The following is a 19,997-nucleotide window of genomic DNA, read 5'->3' as shown; positions in this document are numbered from 1 at the left end:
ACAAAAAAAATTAGCCGGGCGTGGTGGCTGGCGCCTTGGTGGCGGGCGCCTGTAGTCCCAGTTACTTGGGAGGCTGAGGCAGGAGAATGGCGTGAACCCAGGAGGCGGAGCTTGCAGTGAGCCAAGATCGCACCACTGAACGCCAGCCTGGGCAACAAAGCGAGACTCTGTCTCAAAAAAAAAAAAAAAAAAAAAAAAAAAAACACAGGACATTTCTGTTACCTTGGAATGTTTCCACTAATGAACTTTGGGTAAATAGCTCCTTGTAGGTCATGAACTGCATGAATTGAGCAATTATAACTGAAAATGCAAATGCATTATACCTTTTTTACCCAATCAAGTAAGAGTTTTCTTTCATTAGCAGTTTTCAAAAAAAAAAAAAAGGAATTTTTCTACATTTTGTTTTTATGAAAAGCAGGTTATCAAATTCTGCATTATTATTTTTTATTTAGGAAGATGTTAACTTTCTAATTTCCTCTGAAGATATCCCACATTTTGTCAGTTGATGCCAGTTTTCAAATAGACAGTCATGAATATATTGTAGATTTCATGTACTGTGGGAGACTCTCTTGTACAGCAGGTTGGGCTTAAGCAGAAAGGGCTTTGCCACAGTATGGAACACTATGAAGCAGTTACCAAGAATGAAGTAGATTTATGTCCTGCTAACAGAAAATATCCTCAAGCAAGTTGCAGAATGCTTGAATCTCTTTAAAAATTCAAACTAATGCTATATTTTTTGTAAGGACTTCAGTATGTAAAGATGTGCAGAGTAAAATACCTATGAATAAGTCCAAGCTAATTTTAGTAGTCACACCAAAGAGTGCATAAGGATTTGGGAACTGTGGTTGATGGTCAGATAAGATTTAACCTGATTATAGATGTTTGAATTTTCATAATAATAGCAGATTACTGTAGAACTTATGTAATTAGAACTGTGAAGGACTGTGGCAGATTTACTGACTAGAGGGAAAATGCCTCCAGATTTTGTTTTTGTTTTTGTTTTAGCAGTTACTTTGAAGCTGTTGAAAACCAGCTCATCAAATCTACAGAGTGTTCTAAATTTGGTTTTTTTTTTCAAATTATGGCATAAGAAAGTATTGCAAGTAAAGTTCAAATGCAACTTAGAATTCAAATAAAAGTGGGATATTACTCTTGCTACCTCAAAACTTTAAAAACATTAAGTACTTAATAACATGAAAATGCTTGGAGTATACCATTCACTGAAATAGGCAGAATATAAGATATATTTATAAATGAATTATTTAAAAATGTTTATTTAGAAAAAAGAAATACACAAAAATGTTAGTAGTGATTGGTTTCTCTGGGTGGATAAACAGTGGTTATTTGAGCCTTCTTTTTTAGGAACTTTTCCATATTTTTCTATTTTTTTGGCTTGTTTTTCATTCACACAAATTTCCGAGAAGGGAAGAGAAGAAAGAAAATTCTTAGCATTTGCAGGCATGCTACAGGGAGTTCTGGTGCTTTTTAACAGGAGAATGGTAGGATCAGATATGCATTTTAGAAGTCTGGCAATTTGTAGAAGAGATTTGGGTGGTCTGGAGGGAGATCAAGAAGATGGAGAAGAAGAGTTGTTTTTGAAGGATGTTTAGTAAATAAAAAATCGGCCGGGTCTGGTGTCTCACACCTGTAAGCCCAACACTTTGGGAGACTGAGGTGGGTGGATTGTTTGAGCCAAGGAGTTCGAAACCAGCCTAGGAAACAGAGAGAGACCTTGTCTCTACAATAAATCCAAAAATTAGCTGGGCATGATGGCGTGTGCCTATAGTCCTGGCTACTCGGGAGGCTGAGGTGGGAGGATTGCTTGAGCCCGGGAGGCAGAGGTTGCAGTGAGCCAAGATCGTGCCACTGCACTTCAGCCTGGGCAACAGAGTGAGTCTCAAATAAATAAATAAATAAATACTCAACAGGATTGGCAATAGGGTGGGTGGGAGTGGAATGAAAGAATAAGGGAGAGGTTAATTTTCTGCCTTTTACATTTGTCATTTTTAAAACTAAGTCTTTTCAAATCTATTTTGTAACTGCACATTACTTCTGATTTAGGTAACGTAAATAGGAAACTGCAGTTCTTCTCTTTCTGTGACAATAACAAGTCTCTGCTTAGGTGGAAATCACAATTTCAGGCTGACTTGGAAAATACTATTTATTTCAAATAGATTAATATCTGAATATAAAAACTATGATGCAAATCCTTCTAATGTCTTCAACCTGAGTAACTTCACTGGGTAACAGTCCCTAGGCCAACTTAAAAAAAAAGCACTGAATTTCCTATGCCTAGGATTCAAAACTTAATCTGTGTGCAGCCATTAGCAAAGCAATTTCTCTCCAAATATTGAAATTCACATTGAACACATCTTTCTCTGAAATTCTGCTTAATTTCTATTTAACAGTTACCCAAATCTATTTATTTTTTTTTTAATTACAAATAAATTTTATTATTATTTTGCCCTATGCAGACACTGACGTGGTACTTCCAAGCACAAGAAATATTTATTTTTTGCAGTTGTACATGAAAGATTTTATGCTTTCAAATCAAATTACTTAAATTCAAGACATGTCTTTTTAAAACAGTGGTTACTATATAACCTGAAAAATTAACAGTTACCCAAATCTAAAAGATCTTGTGATTATTGAACAGAATCAGGATTTATGCTATATCAGTGGTTCTCTACAGAGGGTTACAGGAGATATTTGACAATGTCTGGAGACATTTTTGGTTGTCATCACAATTTGATGGGAATGTGTGCTACTGGCATCTATAGGTAGAGGCCAAGGATGCTGCTAAACACCCTGTAACGCACAGGACAGCCCCTCCACACAAATCTAGCCTCAGATGTCAGTAGTTGAGAAACCTATGCTAGTTGAGGTTGAGAAACCTATGCTAGATCTTTAGATGGATACAGAGATGCAAGTGAGCTCATGTTTTAGTAAGAGACTAAGGGGTTTCCTCTTAGTCATGTCTAAGAGGATAGGTAATATCCACATCACAGGGTTGTTTACAGTTAAGGAAATCATTGGTACATATGGGTATAGAAATTTGGGACTCATTAGAAAAGGGGTGACCTGGGAACATTGAGGAAGATGCAGATTTGAGGATTTAGGGTTGATGGAGTGGTGGAAGAATCTAACTGGTTAATCTAACCTAAAGCTGACAGGTGCTGGCTGGAACTGACTGCAGGAGATTGAGGTGAGTGCTAAGTAAACAGGCAGTTTGGAGCCCCTCACTACCAGACAATTCAGGGAAAACTGATAGCCCTCCTTGCCATGGAAGTGAAGGAGAGCGTGACATAAGGGAATTTGTCATAAATCATGGCCAAGCAGTGTTCTTGGGGTGTGAGATGTTTCTACAAGGGCTGGTTCACTGCTGTCTTTTTCATGGCATCATTTGCATTTCTCAGTGAGATGTCACTTGGGTTCTAAAGGAACCACAGGCTCCAGGGGAGGTGGGGTTCTCCACTGGGACCTCAATCAGCATGATGCCACACAGGATAAGTGACATGTGATAAGTACAAAGCATCGGGCAGGGGATCAGGAGGACTACATGGAGGTGACTGGACCTAAAAAAGGGGAGAGAAAGAGGTCAGGAAGCAGAAAGACAGGAATGAAGATACGGAGCCAGGAAAAGAGTTTCTAGTCTATAACGAATAATTTCATTCTTGGGCTACTCACTAATTGTTCCATGTGTTACTTTTGTAACTTTATGAGTTGTTGTATTAGTCTGTTCTCACACTGCTGATAAAGACATACCAGAGACTGAGTAATTTATAAAGGAAAAGAGGCTTAATGGACTCGTAGTTCTGCATGGTTGAAGAGGCCTCACAATCATGGTGGAAGGCAAAATGCATGTCTTTCATGGCGGCAGACAAGGGAGAATGAGAGCCAAGCGAAAGAGGAAACCCCTTAGAAAGCCATCAGATCTCATGAGACTTATTCACTACCAAGAGAACAGTATGGGGGAAACTGCCCTCATGATTCAATTATCTCTCACCAGGTCCCTGGTATTTGATACATTCAAAAGAATATGTAGCACACTTACAAAAATTATGGAATATTATAATAATACAACATATAATATAATATGACAATATAACATACTAATGCCACACACATAATTCTCACAACATGTGGGAATTATGGGAGCTCCAATTCAAGATGAGATTTGGGTGGGGACGCAGCCAAACCATATCAAACCATAGTGGTTGCCCAATAAATACTGTTCTTAACCTTCTTATTCATTGTTCTAACGCTGTTCTATTTATGGATTAAGATTCTTATTTTTTCTTAATCTTTGAACTTTTGTTGAACTTACATCCGGTAAGAAATATTGTTAACAGCAGGGACCATGTTATATAAAATTGTCTAGGATTTTGTTTTAAATTAAAATATTTTATTTTGTAATATTTGATACATTCAAAAGAATATGTAGCACACTTACAAAAATTATGGAATATTATAATAATACAACATATAATGTAATATGACAGTATAACATACTAATGCCACATCTTCTTGTTGGGCTACTCCCCTGCCTTCTGCTCAGAAGCATTAATTTCTGAATTCTGTGTTTTTATTGTCTTGATTTTTAAAATGAAATTTAATCACATATGTATCTCTAGGATATTTAGTTTTTATTTCTTTTTAAACTTTCTAAGAATGATTTCATACTCTATGTCATCTTTTAGGTGCTGCTGTTTTTCACTAAATGTTATATTTCTAAGATTAATCTTTGGATGTCATTAATATGTTTTTATTACTATATGAAATTCAATTGTAAGATTATTTCATCATTTATTTATCCATCCTCTAGTCGATGGATATTTGGGTTATTTCCAGATTTTTGCTTTTTTGAATAATGCTGCTATGAATATTCTAGTATGTGCAATGGTTTCTATATATATGGGTATATATATATATATATATGTATATATAACTCTCCCTTCACAGAATATGTACAATAGTTTCTTTAGGGAAGTGGCTTTCAATTTTTTTAAAAAAAACTATAATCCAATAGGACATATACACAAATACCTCTATTCATCTATCTCTTCAAAAACTTCAAAAAGTAGTATTTTTCCCTACTATCAACAATGACTGATGAAATCTAGTCCATTTTTTAAAATGCTGGTTGAGATCCAATGAATTGGTTTCATTAATCATTTCTACCTGATGTTTGGAAACTAGCCTAGGTTATATACTTTGTTGTGGAATTGCTATGTCTTATAATATACAAATTTCAACTTTACAAGATAATGGCAAATTATTTACAAAGTTCTTGAACTGACTATTTCTATAAATTCTTATTATTCACATTCTTATCAACACTTGCCAATCCAGACCAAATTTAAGTTTTCTACAAGAAGTCTATTAAGTTAGTAAATTATATGAAGGTATTTTAATGATTTTTACTTATGTTCTAATTTTATAACTAAACATTTCTGGCCCAAAAAAGTGCCAGTGTTTCTAGAAGACTGGAGAATGCTGAGTTGTCCTATATTCTGATTGAGATTTTGCATAGGAATGTCTTCACATTTTCTTTTCTTAAAAGTACTTCTTGCTTATTATTGTCTTTGCTTTGCTGCTCAAGGTTACAACTATTGATCTATCTCAGTTGTGGCTTCGTGCTGGATTATTTTAAAGTTAAGCATCACTGATAAGTTATCTACTTAGTAAAACTTAAACCTACTGAGAAAACAACTCCGTCGTTCCTGATGTAGTCCGACCCATTTCACTCTCAAAAGACTGGAATGTTTATGGACAGTTGGTGATGTCAACTTTAAAGGACAAATGATGGTTAAATTTATACAAGCAGATGGTTTAGTGGAAAATTTTGGTTGATTTTGTCAAAATGTGGTTTTTAATATCTGAAGTGACACAGGAAGAGCTTAGTGTAGTTAGTTTGTGGACTTTGCCATAATTTTTAAGGTTGAGAATGTCTTTCCTGATACTTTCTTTGCGCTTGCTAGGGTGGTGCTTTGATAGGCTGGTGTATCCTCTTTTGGCTTTTGCTGTGTTTCTTGACTCCTTAGCACATAAAAATCTACTTGTTCATCTACATTCAGTGACTAAATCGACATAGGAAGAATTTTTGCTCTGCACGATGACCAACTTCATTATTCATGGGATATGTATCCTCCATGACTTTGTAAGGTTCTTTCCTTACATCTCCCTGACCTGAGTGGCTCCAGTTTAAGTTTTCAAGTCAGTGGTACAATGAAGCCTAGTCACCCATTAATACCATTTTATGTATATTTCAACAGTACTACCATCGTCATTGACAAAAATATTTCAACGTGGTCTTGTACTCTGTCATTTTCTGTGTGTTTTTCTGGCTTGAGAAGGTACAGAGCTCATTACAATGGATGAGCTCACCCTTACTCCAGGACATATTCAGTTTTTGGTTTTGTTTTGTTTTTAATTTCTGAAATTCTTTCCCAACCTTAAGAATCTAAACTGGAAATCTAAAGAAGTGCTTGTTTGTGTGGTGGGACTGTAGCATTTAACAGATGCCAGATGGAAGGAGCAGATGAATGATAGTGCAGCAGGATTAGGGCCTAATTGTCGTCATTTCCTCAGTTACACCATAACTACATTTTCAGACTTCCACCTGGAGAAAAATATAGCAAGTTGGATTAGCTCGAGCTTATGCCCTAGGGTCCATCCAGCTCTGACCTAGGGAAGAGGGAGGCTGTCGTGTGGGTGCCAGTTACAGATTCTGGGGCTTACCAGGCCGGGTGTAATGAAGAAAATACATTACTACTGGCCTGGCCCAGAGTTTTAGACTCTCTACAATGAAATCACTCTGTTGCCACCTATGTTTAAATAAAAACAAAATAAAACAAAGCAACACATCTCCCCCCTCACCTAGTAAACCATTTAGTAAGGCCAGAAACAGCACCTCCCCAATCTTTTATTACATTTTTAAGACTCTGAATATTTGAAGCAGGCTAATGCCATCATGACTTAGAGTTTTTAGTTCTTAGGCAGTGGAGATTTTGAATCTGGGAAAGTATAGCTCATGCCGCAGCACCCAGTGCATGATAGAGTCTCAATAAATACTTATTGACTGAATCAAAGAATGAATGAAAGTGTTGAGAAGTATGTCAGGATGGCTTCCGCAAGGAGGTTTTAAAGGGCTTTTTAGAAATAATCTCTACTCCTAAGCACAAGGAAAGATAGTAACATGTTTTTAGTAGGACTAGGCAAAATGGCCATTCATTCTTCTTAGGATTTGTATTTCTCAGAGGACCAAAGCGAGAAGGAGGAAAAGCAAAAGGTCATTTGTTGGGTTTACCACCATGAACTACAGGCTGGAGTTGAAGTTAATACATTTTCTAGTAAGCCCCATAAAAGTGACTTGTGAGTTAGCATATGAGAGATTCTGAATGAAAAATAGGGAATGTTTTGAAGAACATGCTCTGTAGTCTGTGTGGTGTGTCTGTGATGCACTGTTCCTACTCTGCCACCAGCTCACATTCCTCCTGTTTTGGCTGAACTGCATTGATTTTGAGAGAGATGGGGGTCATGGGGGTGTGGAGAGGGGAGAGTGGGGGGTGAGAGAAAGGGAGAGAGGGTACGAGTGCATACATGTGTGGTTGGAGGGGAGCTCATTTCTCTGGTTCCCAAACAGGCATCAGAGTTTAAAAAGGGCATCCAAACTCTCCTGAGGTGACTTTACAACAATGAGAAGAAAGTTGAATGTGCCTAGTTACCTGCAAAACCAATTTTAAACACCTAAACAAAGAGAAATATTTCTTCCAAATTCAAGCTAAGCTGTTCCACCTGGGTATTGTCTGATATTTAGAAAAATACAATTTATCTGTTTTCTGAAGGACATGCTGGGAACATTGAAAAAAACTGGTTCATTGACTACATCAATAAAATATTACTTGCTGCATTGTTTACCAAAAAGCTGGAACAGTTGTATAATTCTTAAAGTTTTAAGGCTGCTTGGTGTTTTGATGGGCAAAGAATTATGAAATAAAGTGTTCTCAAAACTAATTTGATTTGTTTTACAGTTTGCTTAACAGTGATATTCCTCAGTGCCCTTCCAGAACATATAGATGAAAAGATAAGCACAATACATTTTAAAAGTTAGAGTTATATTTTGGAAGTAGAAATGTAAATGAGATCTCATAATTTTACTAAAGCGTATAGATTTTTTTCTGACCAAAAAATTAAATATGACTTTAGAAAACAAAAAAGAAAGAAAAAAAAATTAGATATGCCTTTCGAAGTAAAATTAGCAGTTACACAGCAAGAGCTTGGTATAAATGTTTATTGAATAAAAGGATATTTATTCCTGAAAAAGCTGTCTGTGAATCAGATTTTTGTAAATTGAATCATATTTTTACATGTATTATGACTTACTTCATAAGACAAATAATCTTTCTTAAGTTAATATTTTTGATAAACTTAGATTTTCATGGGTCAGAATTGCTGGAGTAAGGACACCTTTTGATGTTGCGTAAGATCTGGGGTATTCTTTTTGAGGTTGCCAAAGTATAAGAGGTTTGGTTCTTTTTAAAGGCAATCATTATTTACCAGATGATAAACAATTCAATAAAAATAGATTTCTGAGGATCTACATTTTGTAATTGATAAATCATTCATGCTAAAATAGTTGGCCTTGATTCTGTTCTCCCTGAGAATGTGGGATGTTTTATAAACACATTAAGAGTTACAAATAGGGTAGGACAGGAAAAAATTATTTCATTGTCAATAATGTAATGATATAATTTTGTGTATACATAAAATTTCAATCAAAGCACTCTAATAAAAATAAAAAAGCCTGTTAGAGGGAGATCTATATTAAAAATTGTCTTTAAGTAACATGGGCTGCTTTATTCTATGAGTTAAAGGCCCATTTTGCTTCTGTTTTCTAGTTTGTCTGCTGAGTTCTGGCGATTTAATTAGAGTTTTAGGACAAGTAGGAGCTCGTGATGAATGGATTGTCCCTGTTAGTAAGGAGGTCACTACCTGCTGTCTAACTGGAAAGTGCAAGACTTATCTTGAGCATGAAAGAAACATGGAGCCACATTTTAAAGTAAATAGCACACAACTTTCTGATGAATACAGGAAACCCAGTGTTCCTGTGGTCTTAACAACAGCTGGACCAGAATATGTGGGCACCCCAGAGACACTAATCATATTATACTGCTTCAAAGCATTTTGAGGAAGGGTGGGAAAAAATGAATCTTTGCTAATAAAATGTTTATTCAGGAATAAATTCAATTATGATTTTTCTTCTGAAGCAGAATCAGTGTTTGGAAAGACAGTGGGCAACCTATTTCCCACTTTTCTGCAGTCCTCTTCTCAATTTTCTATTGTGATTTTTCTGACTTGGGAGGCATTTTTCAGTTGATACAAAATGCAAACTGAAACGTCTTCCACCCTTCTTCTCCTCTGGCCACGTTCCCTTTCCAAAGGCAACAAATGTGGTCAGTTTCATGTGCGTCCTCTCTGGCACATGGAAGTGTTTTCCCTTCCTCTCTAAGCTATTATATTAAAAGGGTTCAAAGGACGATCAAGTTAATCACATCCTTTAGTAAAGCACACAAACAGTCTGTATTCCCATTTCAGAATGTCTCCCCACTTCCTCACTTCCAGGTGCCAAGTGTCACGCACATCACAAAACATATTTAGGAGTGTTGTTTTTTTCCCACTTGAGAGCAATGCCTACTTTCATCATAACGTGATCAGTGTATGATTTGGGAGCTGATTGCAGTGATATTTTTGCATCTGTTATGCATAAGTGCCCCAATACTTGCCTGGCTCTTCTGCCTCTTTATCCAGCTCTGGTCACCTTCTGTATCATAAAGGTGAAAAGAGCCCAGCAGTAAGCTATATTAGTCCATTCTTACACTGCTATAAAGAAACAGCCTGAGACTGGGTACTTTATAAACAAAAGAGGTTTAATTGACTTCCAGTTTCACATAGCTGGGGAGCCTCAGGAAATTTACAATCATCGCAGAAGGTGAAGGGGAAGCAAGGCACATGTTACATGGTGGCAGGAGGGAAAGAGAGAGAAGGAGGAAGCGTCAGACACTTGCCAAACAACCAGATCTCATGAGAACTCACTCATTATCACAAGAACAGCAAGAGGGGAATCTTCCCCCATGATCCAATCACCTCCCACCAGATCCCTCCCTCGACAAGTGGAGACTACAGTTAAAGATGAGATTTGGGTGGAGACACAGAGCCAAACCATGACCGTAACCAACTCTGGTTGCAGGCTGAACACCCAGAAACAGCAGTGCTCATTTATTCTGAGAGTGGAGCTCCTTTTTCTGAAACTCCTCAGAGTGGGACCCTTGCAGTAGCTTTGTTGTCATCCCTTCTGGCTGACGGGCCCCTGTTGGAGTTTGCCTTTTGTTTTCTATGCAGAACACACCTCTGCTTCCCCACACTGTGGCTACTTCCCACCTTTTCCTTGCTGCTCAAATCTTTCACCCCTCCTGCTGCCTGTCTCACTAACTTCTCTGCAACCTTTGAGTTTTCAGAGGGAACACCCTCATCATCCTGTGACCAGATAGGCAAACCTGCCTGTATCAGCTCCTGTTACTCCTCTTCCCTTCTATTGTCCCACTTCTATCTTTTGCCACATGCATCTCTCCTTTTTATGGATAATCAGTAAAATGAGTAAGATTCTCTCTAGAAGCCTCATCTTTAAACAAAACACACCACACTGACCTCACCTTCCTAGTAACTACCACCTCTGCCGGGTCTCTCAGCTCTCTCACCTGTCCTTCTACATTGTTTTCTACTTGCTCCCCCGTCTGATCTATTCTCCATATAAGCAGCTAGGACGATCACTTAAAAATGATCAAGTCGGCCAGGTGCAATGGCTCACACCTGTAATCCCAGCACTTTGGGAGGCCGAAGCGAGCGGACCACCTGAGGTCAGGAGTTCGAGACCAGCCTAGCTAACATGACAAAACCCCATCTCTACTAAAAATACAAAAATTATCTGGGTGTGGTGGTGTACACCTGTAATCCTAGCTACTCAGGACACTGAGGCAGGATCATCACTTGAACCCAGGAAGGGGAGGTTGCAGTGAGCCGAGATCGCACCACTGCACTTCAGCCTGGGAGACAGAGGAAGACTCCATTTCAAAAAAGAAAAAAAAAAAAAGAAAAAAAGATCAAGTCAGATCATTTAACTTCTTTGCTTTTCAAACCCATTCAAACTGGACATGGTGGCTCATGCCTATAATCCCAGCCCTTCGAGAGGCTGAGGCAGGAGGATCACTTGAGTCCAGGAGTTCAAGACCAGCCTGGACCTCGTCTCTACAAAAAAAAAAAAAAAGCCATTCAAAGGCTCCCCTTTCCACTTTAGATAAAACCCATTTTCCATATGCTGCTTTCCAGCTCCAGCAGGACACTTGTGTCTTCTCTTGCCACACTTCCAGCCACTCACACCCTTGCCGACTCTTCCTTGGCCACAGTTTTTCCTCCAGTTACCCAAATGCATGGAATTCTCTCCACCCCGTGCCACCCTCTTGGCATTTTTCTCTGGAGGTCTCACTCTACAGCCCCTGGAGTGGCTGCACTTTCTCGTCCTCTTGATCTCATTGTCACCTCCTCAAGGGGTCTTCACCAGGAAGTCCAAGCAGGTCCCTGGCCCCACAGTCATGTTTGTTCCTGCATAAGATTTCATGGCTTGTTAATATTTACATGTTTCATATCCAGACAGTTTGTAAGCCCTTTAAGGGCAAGGGCGATGTCTGCTTTGCTCCCCACTGGGCAGGACCTGGCACATGATAGGCATTCATATCAGGGCCATTTGCTGAGATATGTGAATGAGTGAATGGAGGCTGACATGCAGCTCAGCTCGGGTTTGTCCTTTCCTTTAGGAGACAGAGCCAACCTCTCTGTTGTGCTTCATGCCCCTTTAGAGCCACAACGTTTTGGAGATTGAGGAGATCTTGGAGGGCTTCTCTCTCACATTTCCGCCATTTGGGCTCCATCTCCCATCCTCCTACATTTCAGTACAGCTCAGGCCCAGCCTTGGGTTCAGGGGGTCTCTTGCTGTCTGTCTCGCCTTGTCAGGGGACGCACCCATGTTGCTTTCCTCCCATGTCCTTTGGGAGCGGGATTATGGTGCAGTGGCTTAGGATGTATGGAGCCAGACTGCAGGGGTCTGAATCCTGGCTTACTAGTGGTGTGACCTTTACAAGATACTTAATCTCTGTGTACCTTGGTTTCCTCACATGTCAAGTGGGGTTAATGAGCACATGCAGCTGTGACAGTGGTTCAGTGAGTAAATGTACTTAAGGCACTTATCATGAAGGTAGTCAATATGCGTTGGCCATCTGCCCCTCTCCCCTCTACATTCTTCTCGTGATCTCATCTCCATGCACTGTAATCCTTCCAGGCTCTCCCCAGTACCCGCATAGTGAGAATAGTCAGCTACTCTCTACAGTCCCTTTAGCTTAGTCCCCTTCTCACTCTTACTTTCTCCTTTTCCCCCTTTTTCTAATTCAGTGTTGTTGTTGTTTTTTTAACCTTTTGGGGGTCACTGGCTCTTTTGAGAATTTAAAGAAGACCACCTATGGACTGTTGCCTTAGAAAAACTCAGTATTTGTGCAATCACCCAAAATGAGCACACAATTCAAATGTCCACAGATGCCTTGGAATCTCTTTACGGCCCCCTAGATAGAGCTTCCATTACAAACAGTTGAGCCTCTGTTTTCTTCTTCGGTGCTGTGGGCCGAAGGTATTCCACCCAGAGAACTAGAACTGACCCTTCATGGGTATTTAGGAAACCTCAGAATACAGCTAGAAAAGTCTCCTTCCAGAAGGTGAAATTATGATACCATTTCTATGTGTATCCAACCGCATGGTACTAAACTGGTATATGCATGAAGTGATTATTTATATCTTATAATACAACTTATGATTGCTACTCATTTGGGACATATGGGAATGCCAGGCTACTTTAAGTGAGGACAAATTTGAATTAAATATACGTGTGTGTGTGTGTGTGTGTGTGTGTGTGTGTGTTAAGCCCAGTTTCTTCTCAAGTTGTACAGTAATAAGACATGATATATGTGTGCCAATGGTGATAATAACAGCCAGCTGTTTTCTAGATAGAAGTCCTTTTGGACATAGTTTTATACTTGTGTGTAAAGTATAAATAAGTTATTATAAAGTAAAATAAGCATTTATTACGGCTGTATTAATTACCAGTGTACAAAAAGTGCTGCAGAAATAGTCTAGATAACAATATGTTTCTTGGAGGGGGTTAAATGTTCCTTCAGCAAATGTGTTCACTTTCTAAATTGGTTAGTAAACTGTTTTATAGATACCAAGGTATACTTAATGCTGGTCATGGATTAGAGGGTCAAAAGTGATAAGTTTGAAAAATTAAAAGAAAAACAAATAAGGAAATCATGATGTTTTATCGTGGTGATTGTTTCTGGACTAGGCCCTCGCAGAACAAACAAGTGCTCCCTGACCCCCTGGGCTGACCGCATTGTGCACCCTGGTAGGTGATGGAGGCCTTGGCCACATTGACCCAAAAGCAGTGCCCGTGAAGGATTGCTCAAAGGTTCCATGTGCCCCGAGCTTAGGAATGCTCCATCTCAAATGGTATTTTTAAAATTGTATTTTCTTCAGGATTAAAATCACCAACTGAACCTTCCAAGGAGACCAACTGAGTGGAAATAATCTTCAGTAACTGCTAATGGGAGCTGGATTTAAAACCGTCAACTTAAAATAAAAAAGCTTATGTCTCCTGAACTGTTACCCAGCCGGGTAAATTGTTTTTTAGTGTGGAATTATGTACACTTAAATCATGGTGTATGCATGTGGTCAGCGCTGCTTTTCTTTTAAGTGGGCTTGTTTATTTAAAAGACTCGAAAATGAGAAGTTGTTTTCTTACTCAGTTGGGGTTTATTGTAAAACTCAATGCCAGAAAAAGAAAAAAGTACTGTTTTTATGCTGCAAGTGTGTGAAGTGTGTCCTTTCCAAAGAAAGGACAGTCATAGTGTTTTTTCTCTCTGCCCAAAGAAGGAAAGCTCTAAGGGCCAGCAGGAGGCTTTGTGGGGGATCTGGGCTTATGAACGCTAATCACGCACTGACCAATGGTTTCAAACACAGGAACGCCCAGTATATGTTTTTACTCTTATTCCTTTGCAGTAATTAATACTAAAATGAAACAAGTAGCTGGAGAGCAAAGTGGGATTTGGTTCATGTTGGTAGATGATGTTTGTTATTAACAGGGTCAGTTTGATAGCCGTGTCAGAGTTGTTGTTGTTTTGCCCTACTCTGTGCTATGAAGTGTCATGAGTGAAGGTCGTGCTTGGACTACTACGGGTAGTCCCAGTAGCATCAAAACAGCTGAGCAAGTCCTGAGATCCCATGTGACACATCCAGCCAACAGCCATGGAGTCATGGACCCATCGCCCAGAAACACCCTTCCCTGGAGACTGAGCCTTGTCTTGATCTGCAAATGAGGAGGGGGTGGAGTCCAGAGAGACAACACGACGTGCCTAAGAGCACACAGTTGATCTGTGACAGGGATACACGATTTTCTTACAAAAGTGAGACTATACCACACCAAAAAATCTTAGAAAATTATCCTAATCCACCACAGTTTATATTTTTATTTTTTATTATTTTTATTATTTTTTGAGACAGGGTCTCCCTCTGTTACCCAGGCTGGAGTGCAGTGGCACAATCATGACTCACTGCAACTACTGATTCACAGGCTCAAGCCATCCTCCTGCCTCAGCCTTTCAAGAAGCTGGGACTACATGTGCCCACCACCACGCCCAATTAGCTTTTGTATTTTTTGTAGAGATGGTGTTTCACCATGTTGTCCAGGCTGGTCTCAAGTTCCTGAGCTCAAACCATCTGCCCACCAAAGCCTCCCAAAGTGCTGGGATTACAGGCAAGAGCCACTGTGCCTGGCCAGTTTATTTATTTATTTTTAACTGTGATTTAAATCCTTTTAAGTGCAGCCCAGTTATCCTCTCAGGAATCTTTCCAGACTTTCCGCCCCCTCAGGTTGGGCTCACTTATTGTTTGTTTCATTCTTCTTTGCACTTCTTAGAAATGTAGTAACAGAAATAGTAATCGCCCCTCCTCCTGTTTTTGCAACCAGTTTTTTTTCAGTGAATGCTCTGAGGGTGCTCTGTTTTGTTATAGTGAACCTGGGCCGTGGAGTTATCAGGAGATGACAGTAGGTTAGAGCTTAGAGTCTGTGGGCATTTCAGTTCTCTGACAATGGAAAGCTGTTCAGAGCCAGGTTGACACAACTGAACAAATTTGCACTGTTAATGTCAGGGCGATGACCACCTGGAGACAAACAGGGAGGCCCTTTGTTCTGCTAGTGGCTAAAACATTATAGGAATGAGAATGAATAACCTTTATGAACCCTAAAGTGCACTGCCTGGACAAATAGAAACAACCTAGACAAGGAAACGGGGTCTCTGCCATCCAGGCCGTAGTGTGGTGGTGCAGTCATAGTTCACTGCAGAGTGAAACCCCTGGGCTCAAGTGATCCTCCCACCTCAGCCTCCTGAGTAGCTGGAACCCAGGCTGTAAGCCACCACACCTGGCATGATTCATTTTTTACAATTAATTTTTCTATTAAAAATATGCCAAGCATACAAACAAGCATAGAAAATAATATTTTGAACATCTGTATACCCACCAGTCAGCCTAATTAAAATCTTTTGATCTATTTCTAGCCTACCTGGAGGCCACTGTTATGAATTGGGTGTTTATCACTCTTGAAGTTCTAAGTTTAACTCTTCGGGGCCTCCCTCAATGCAAGGGCCTGTATTTAATGGGACAGGAGCGGTATCTTGCAGCAATAAAATCACAGTTTTGGAACTGTCGTGAGACCACTGTAATGATTTGAAATGTGTCAGTGAGATCGGTCTGCAGAGAGCCGAGGTGTTTCAGACACTAGATTCATGACTAGTTGGGAATTCCCCAAGGGATGAGAAAGTGTGGTGGCCACTGAAGGTCACTCATCAAGGTAAACCTCAGACAGTTTGAAGAAAAATGTATGGTTTAGGAGTAGTGCTTTTCAAACTTTTTTTATTGTAACCCAACTTAACAAGTAAATTTTCCATTGTAACCCTGGACACATACACCACCCGCCCATCCCCCTGCCCCACACACACAGAGCACATACCTGTGAATGAAAATTTTTAATGAAATGATTATTATACTTATTATTTTTTGTCAGCTGCTCTGCAATAAAGTCTGTTGTGTTTTGTTGTTTGTACAAAAGCAGTTTTGTTCCAATGAATTGATTTCACATGCCATTGGTAAATAGGCACCCACAGTTTAAAAAAATGAACCAAACAAAACCTGGTTTAGGGAACTGTTACTTGTTTCCTGGAGCAAAAGTTTCTAAAAGGTGTATTTGGTTTAACTGCTGAGTGTTTTTATAAAAAGGTTTTCTCTACGACCTCAGCTTAAAGATCTATACCACAACTTACTAATAATGAATTCCATGTAAAACTAAGCAGAATTCACAACTCTTTTGGGGTTCAGGTTATTCTATCATGAGACTTCTCCTTAAAGCTTCTAACCCTCTTCAGCCATTGCTTTAAGGCAGCCTGACTAGATTAAGTAAACAGAACTTGAACACAGTGACTTAACTCTACTTTATAAATTCATGATTGTTAAGCCACAAAATCAACCTTTCCAAATAAAACTGAGTGTAAGTCAAACTGCCAAGCGAAAAAGAGCAGCTATGGAGCTCTGAACTCTCCCTTTTGTCATAGATTATCTCTGTACAATGCCAGATAAAGCCCAGATGAGGAATAAAGTAATGTGACTATTGCTTTATACTCGTTAAATCTCATCCGTTATTGTGGGACCATGCTGCCATCCTCCTCACCTGAGGTGCCCAATAATGATCACCCTAGCGGGGGGTTATAAGGCACCTTTGTTCAAAAGAAGTTTATAGAATTGGACTCAGAAAGGTACAGCTTGCCCTCCAGGGAAGCAAAGGAGAAAATTATATTTAATGCATATTAAACAAACAATTGTTGGAGATTATAAGCTACATTGATTCCAAGATCCCAAAATACTTGAGTCAGCTTGCTCCAAAATGTTACCAGCCAGCAACTTTAAACATTAATGAGGTAGCTGGTTTCTAAAATCTGGAAGAAGGAGGAGGTTTTGTTTAAGTCAACTATTTCATAAAAGAGGAAATACAGTTCTACCTCAGGAAATTTAAATGAGACTGCTGAATAACCAGGAAAGAACATCTCCTGTGGATGACAGGGCAAAGACGAATTAAGCTGATTTTAGGCCAAATAACAAATGTGACAGCTGTGCTTTTTTGTGTATGTATTTGTGTGTGATAGTGTATAATTTCTAGAAAAGCAGTTCTGATGCATTTGGGTCTTGAAAATTTCCACTTCTAAAAGTTATTGAGAACTCCAAAGAACTCTTGCTTCTGTGGGCTGTATCTATCAATTTTTACCGTTTTAAAAATTTAAACTAAGAAATTTAAAAATATTGATTGATTCTTTAAAAAAACTATATTAACAAAATATTTTTATTTAAAACATTGTTTTCAAAAAAGTTATTGAGAAGAGTATTATTGTTTTATATTACTGCAAATCTATTTAATACTTGGCTTAATAAATGGCACCTAGATTGTCATCTGTTTCTCCATATACTCTGTTGTGTTATGTTGTTTTGGTTGAAGTATGTGAAGCGAAGTTAGTTCACACAAATAAGTAATTGGAAAAGAGAGAACCTCATAGTCCCCTTAAAAGGATCTCAGGGACTCCCAGGGATCCTTGGGGCACACTTTGAGAGCCGCTGTCCTGAAAAGTAATTTGGAAGACTATGTTAAGAGTGGCTGTCCAGGAGTGGTGAGATTATTCACGATCCTTTTTTTCTTTTCTTTTCATTAGTATTTATTTTCTACAAGAAGATGGATTGCTTGTGCAAACTAAAAATGAGAAAGAAAGAACATACTCATGTTGAGGGCAGATTATGGAGGCCCTGGAAAAACCCAGGCAGAGCAGTTTACACTTGGGAGACCAAGGAGACACTGTCATTTCTTAAATGGGAAAATGATAAGAGCTGTGTTTGGGAGTAAGTGGATTCGAATTGAAAGAGAGAAAGAGAGATGCTACTTCAGAGAAGTGGTGTCGTGGGTCAGAGCTCAGGTGTCGGCAGAAATGGAGAGAAAAGAACAAACTCCAAAGACTTTGAGGGCAGAATGACCTGAGACCTGGATATAGGAAATACAGGAGAGGGCAGAGTCAAAGACATCAGTTTTCAAATTAAAACATTTGAAGAATGTTTTTTCCCTTCTATCCAACTTTGGGGCCTGGTTCTGTTGCTCAGGTTGGAGTGCAGTGGCGCAGCCTTGACCTTCTGGGCTCGAACCATTCTCCCACTTGAGTAGCTGGGACTGCAGGTGTAGATTACCTCTTTCTATCCAACTTCAACTTTGTCTGAATGTTACCCTGATTAAGCTAATTGAAGTCTTGTCATGTTTTCCAGAGTTGGCCAGCCTGTTCAAGGGCTTAGGAGAAAGTCAACACACTTCGCAACTTCAATTGGTCCCAGCTGCTCCCAGAAGAACGGGCGGGTTGGTCCCTATGCCACCCGTGGAGAGCTACTGGCCGCCCACTTTGCCGTGAAGGGCTGTGCGGTTCCTGTGCACGCCGGAGCCTGCTGTGGCCTCTTATGCACTCCACCACTCCCATCAGCTCCCTCTTCTCCTTCACCAGCCCTGCAGTGAAGAGACTGCTAGGCTGGAAGCAAGGAGATGAAGAGGAAAAGTGGGCAGAAAAGGCGGTGGACTCTCTAGTGAAGAAGTTAAAGAAGAAGAAGGGAGCCATGGACGAGCTGGAGAAGGCTCTCAGCTGCCCGGGGCAGCCTAGCAAATGCGTCACGATTCCCCGCTCCCTGGACGGGCGGCTGCAGGTGTCCCACCGCAAGGGCCTGCCCCACGTGATTTACTGCCGCGTGTGGCGCTGGCCGGATCTGCAGTCCCACCACGAGCTGAAGCCGCTGGAGTGCTGTGAGTTCCCATTTGGCTCCAAGCAGAAAGAGGTGTGCATTAACCCTTACCACTACCGCCGGGTGGAGACTCCAGGTGGGTCGTCTTTACGACATCGAGGTTTATTTTCAGAGTGAAGGTCGTGTGCCCCATTGATGGAGAATGATGGGGCACCAGCAGACAGGAACCTCTCCCAAAAGAGAGAGAGAGAAGAGAGAGAGGAAGGGGAGGTTCAGTTTTGAGGGACTCGTCCAAAATTTTGTTTCCCGGAATGAGGCAGATGTCCAGTCAAAGAAAGAAGGTTTCCATGAAAACGATATTCCTGCCTGGAATGCCACAGGAACACTCAATCCAAAGAGAATCTCAGTAAAACCCTGTTATAGCCAGTGTGAAGGAATGAAGATAAACTAGTCAGAAAAATCTAGAAAGAAGATACTTTCATTTGATTTCATTATGCTGGTAAGCTTTGTGTGATTTTGAAAATGAGGCAGATGGCTAATCAAAGAGAGAAAACTGCCATAAAAGTTTTATTTTGAGGTATCTGGGACAAGTCAACATAATCTTTTACCAGTTCTTGGGGTCCTGAAAGTTTTTAAAATGGCCTTGATAATGATGAGCTGTAAAAATTAAACATCATCCTCCCCCTCACCAAACAACTGAACTGAACTGTACTGAACTGAACTAAGGCAGGGTTTTTGGCTGCTACTTTGTTCAAGTTCAGGTAAGTAGAAGGTATCTGATGTCTAGGTCTGAAAACAGCCAATGAAAGAGTTGCTGGAAATCATTCCAGGCAGTTATTTTTAAAAATGGTTTTAAGTACAGACAGGTATCACTTAATGATGGAAATACATTCTGAGAAATGCATCAGTAGGTAATTTCTTCCTTGTGTGAACACCCTGGAGTGTACTTACACAAACCATGAGCCTGCTACACCCTTAGGCTGTATGGCGAAGCCTATTGCTCCTAGGCTACTAACCTGCACAGCATG

At 39.8% G+C, this 19,997-nt stretch overlaps 1 protein-coding gene across 7 annotated transcripts in view; it reads left to right on the top strand.

The window, feature by feature from the left end:
- The window catches only part of SMAD9 (SMAD family member 9), a 76,251-nt gene that overhangs the window by 22,498 nt on the left and 33,756 nt on the right, over positions 1-19,997 (top strand). For all 7 annotated transcript variants that reach the window (XM_054528928.2, XM_063714796.1, XM_063714795.1 and 4 more), the window contains exon 2: positions 18,508-19,105. In XM_054528928.2, the coding sequence (XP_054384903.1) occupies positions 18,694-19,105 (412 nt within the window). In that variant the 5' untranslated portion in view covers positions 18,508-18,693. The remainder of the gene's footprint in view (positions 1-18,507; positions 19,106-19,997) is intronic.

Source organism: Pongo abelii, chromosome 14, assembly GCF_028885655.2.
Source record: "Pongo abelii isolate AG06213 chromosome 14, NHGRI_mPonAbe1-v2.0_pri, whole genome shotgun sequence".
Lineage (NCBI taxonomy): Eukaryota > Metazoa > Chordata > Mammalia > Primates > Hominidae > Pongo > Pongo abelii.
This window is presented reverse-complemented; position numbering and strand designations above follow the sequence as displayed.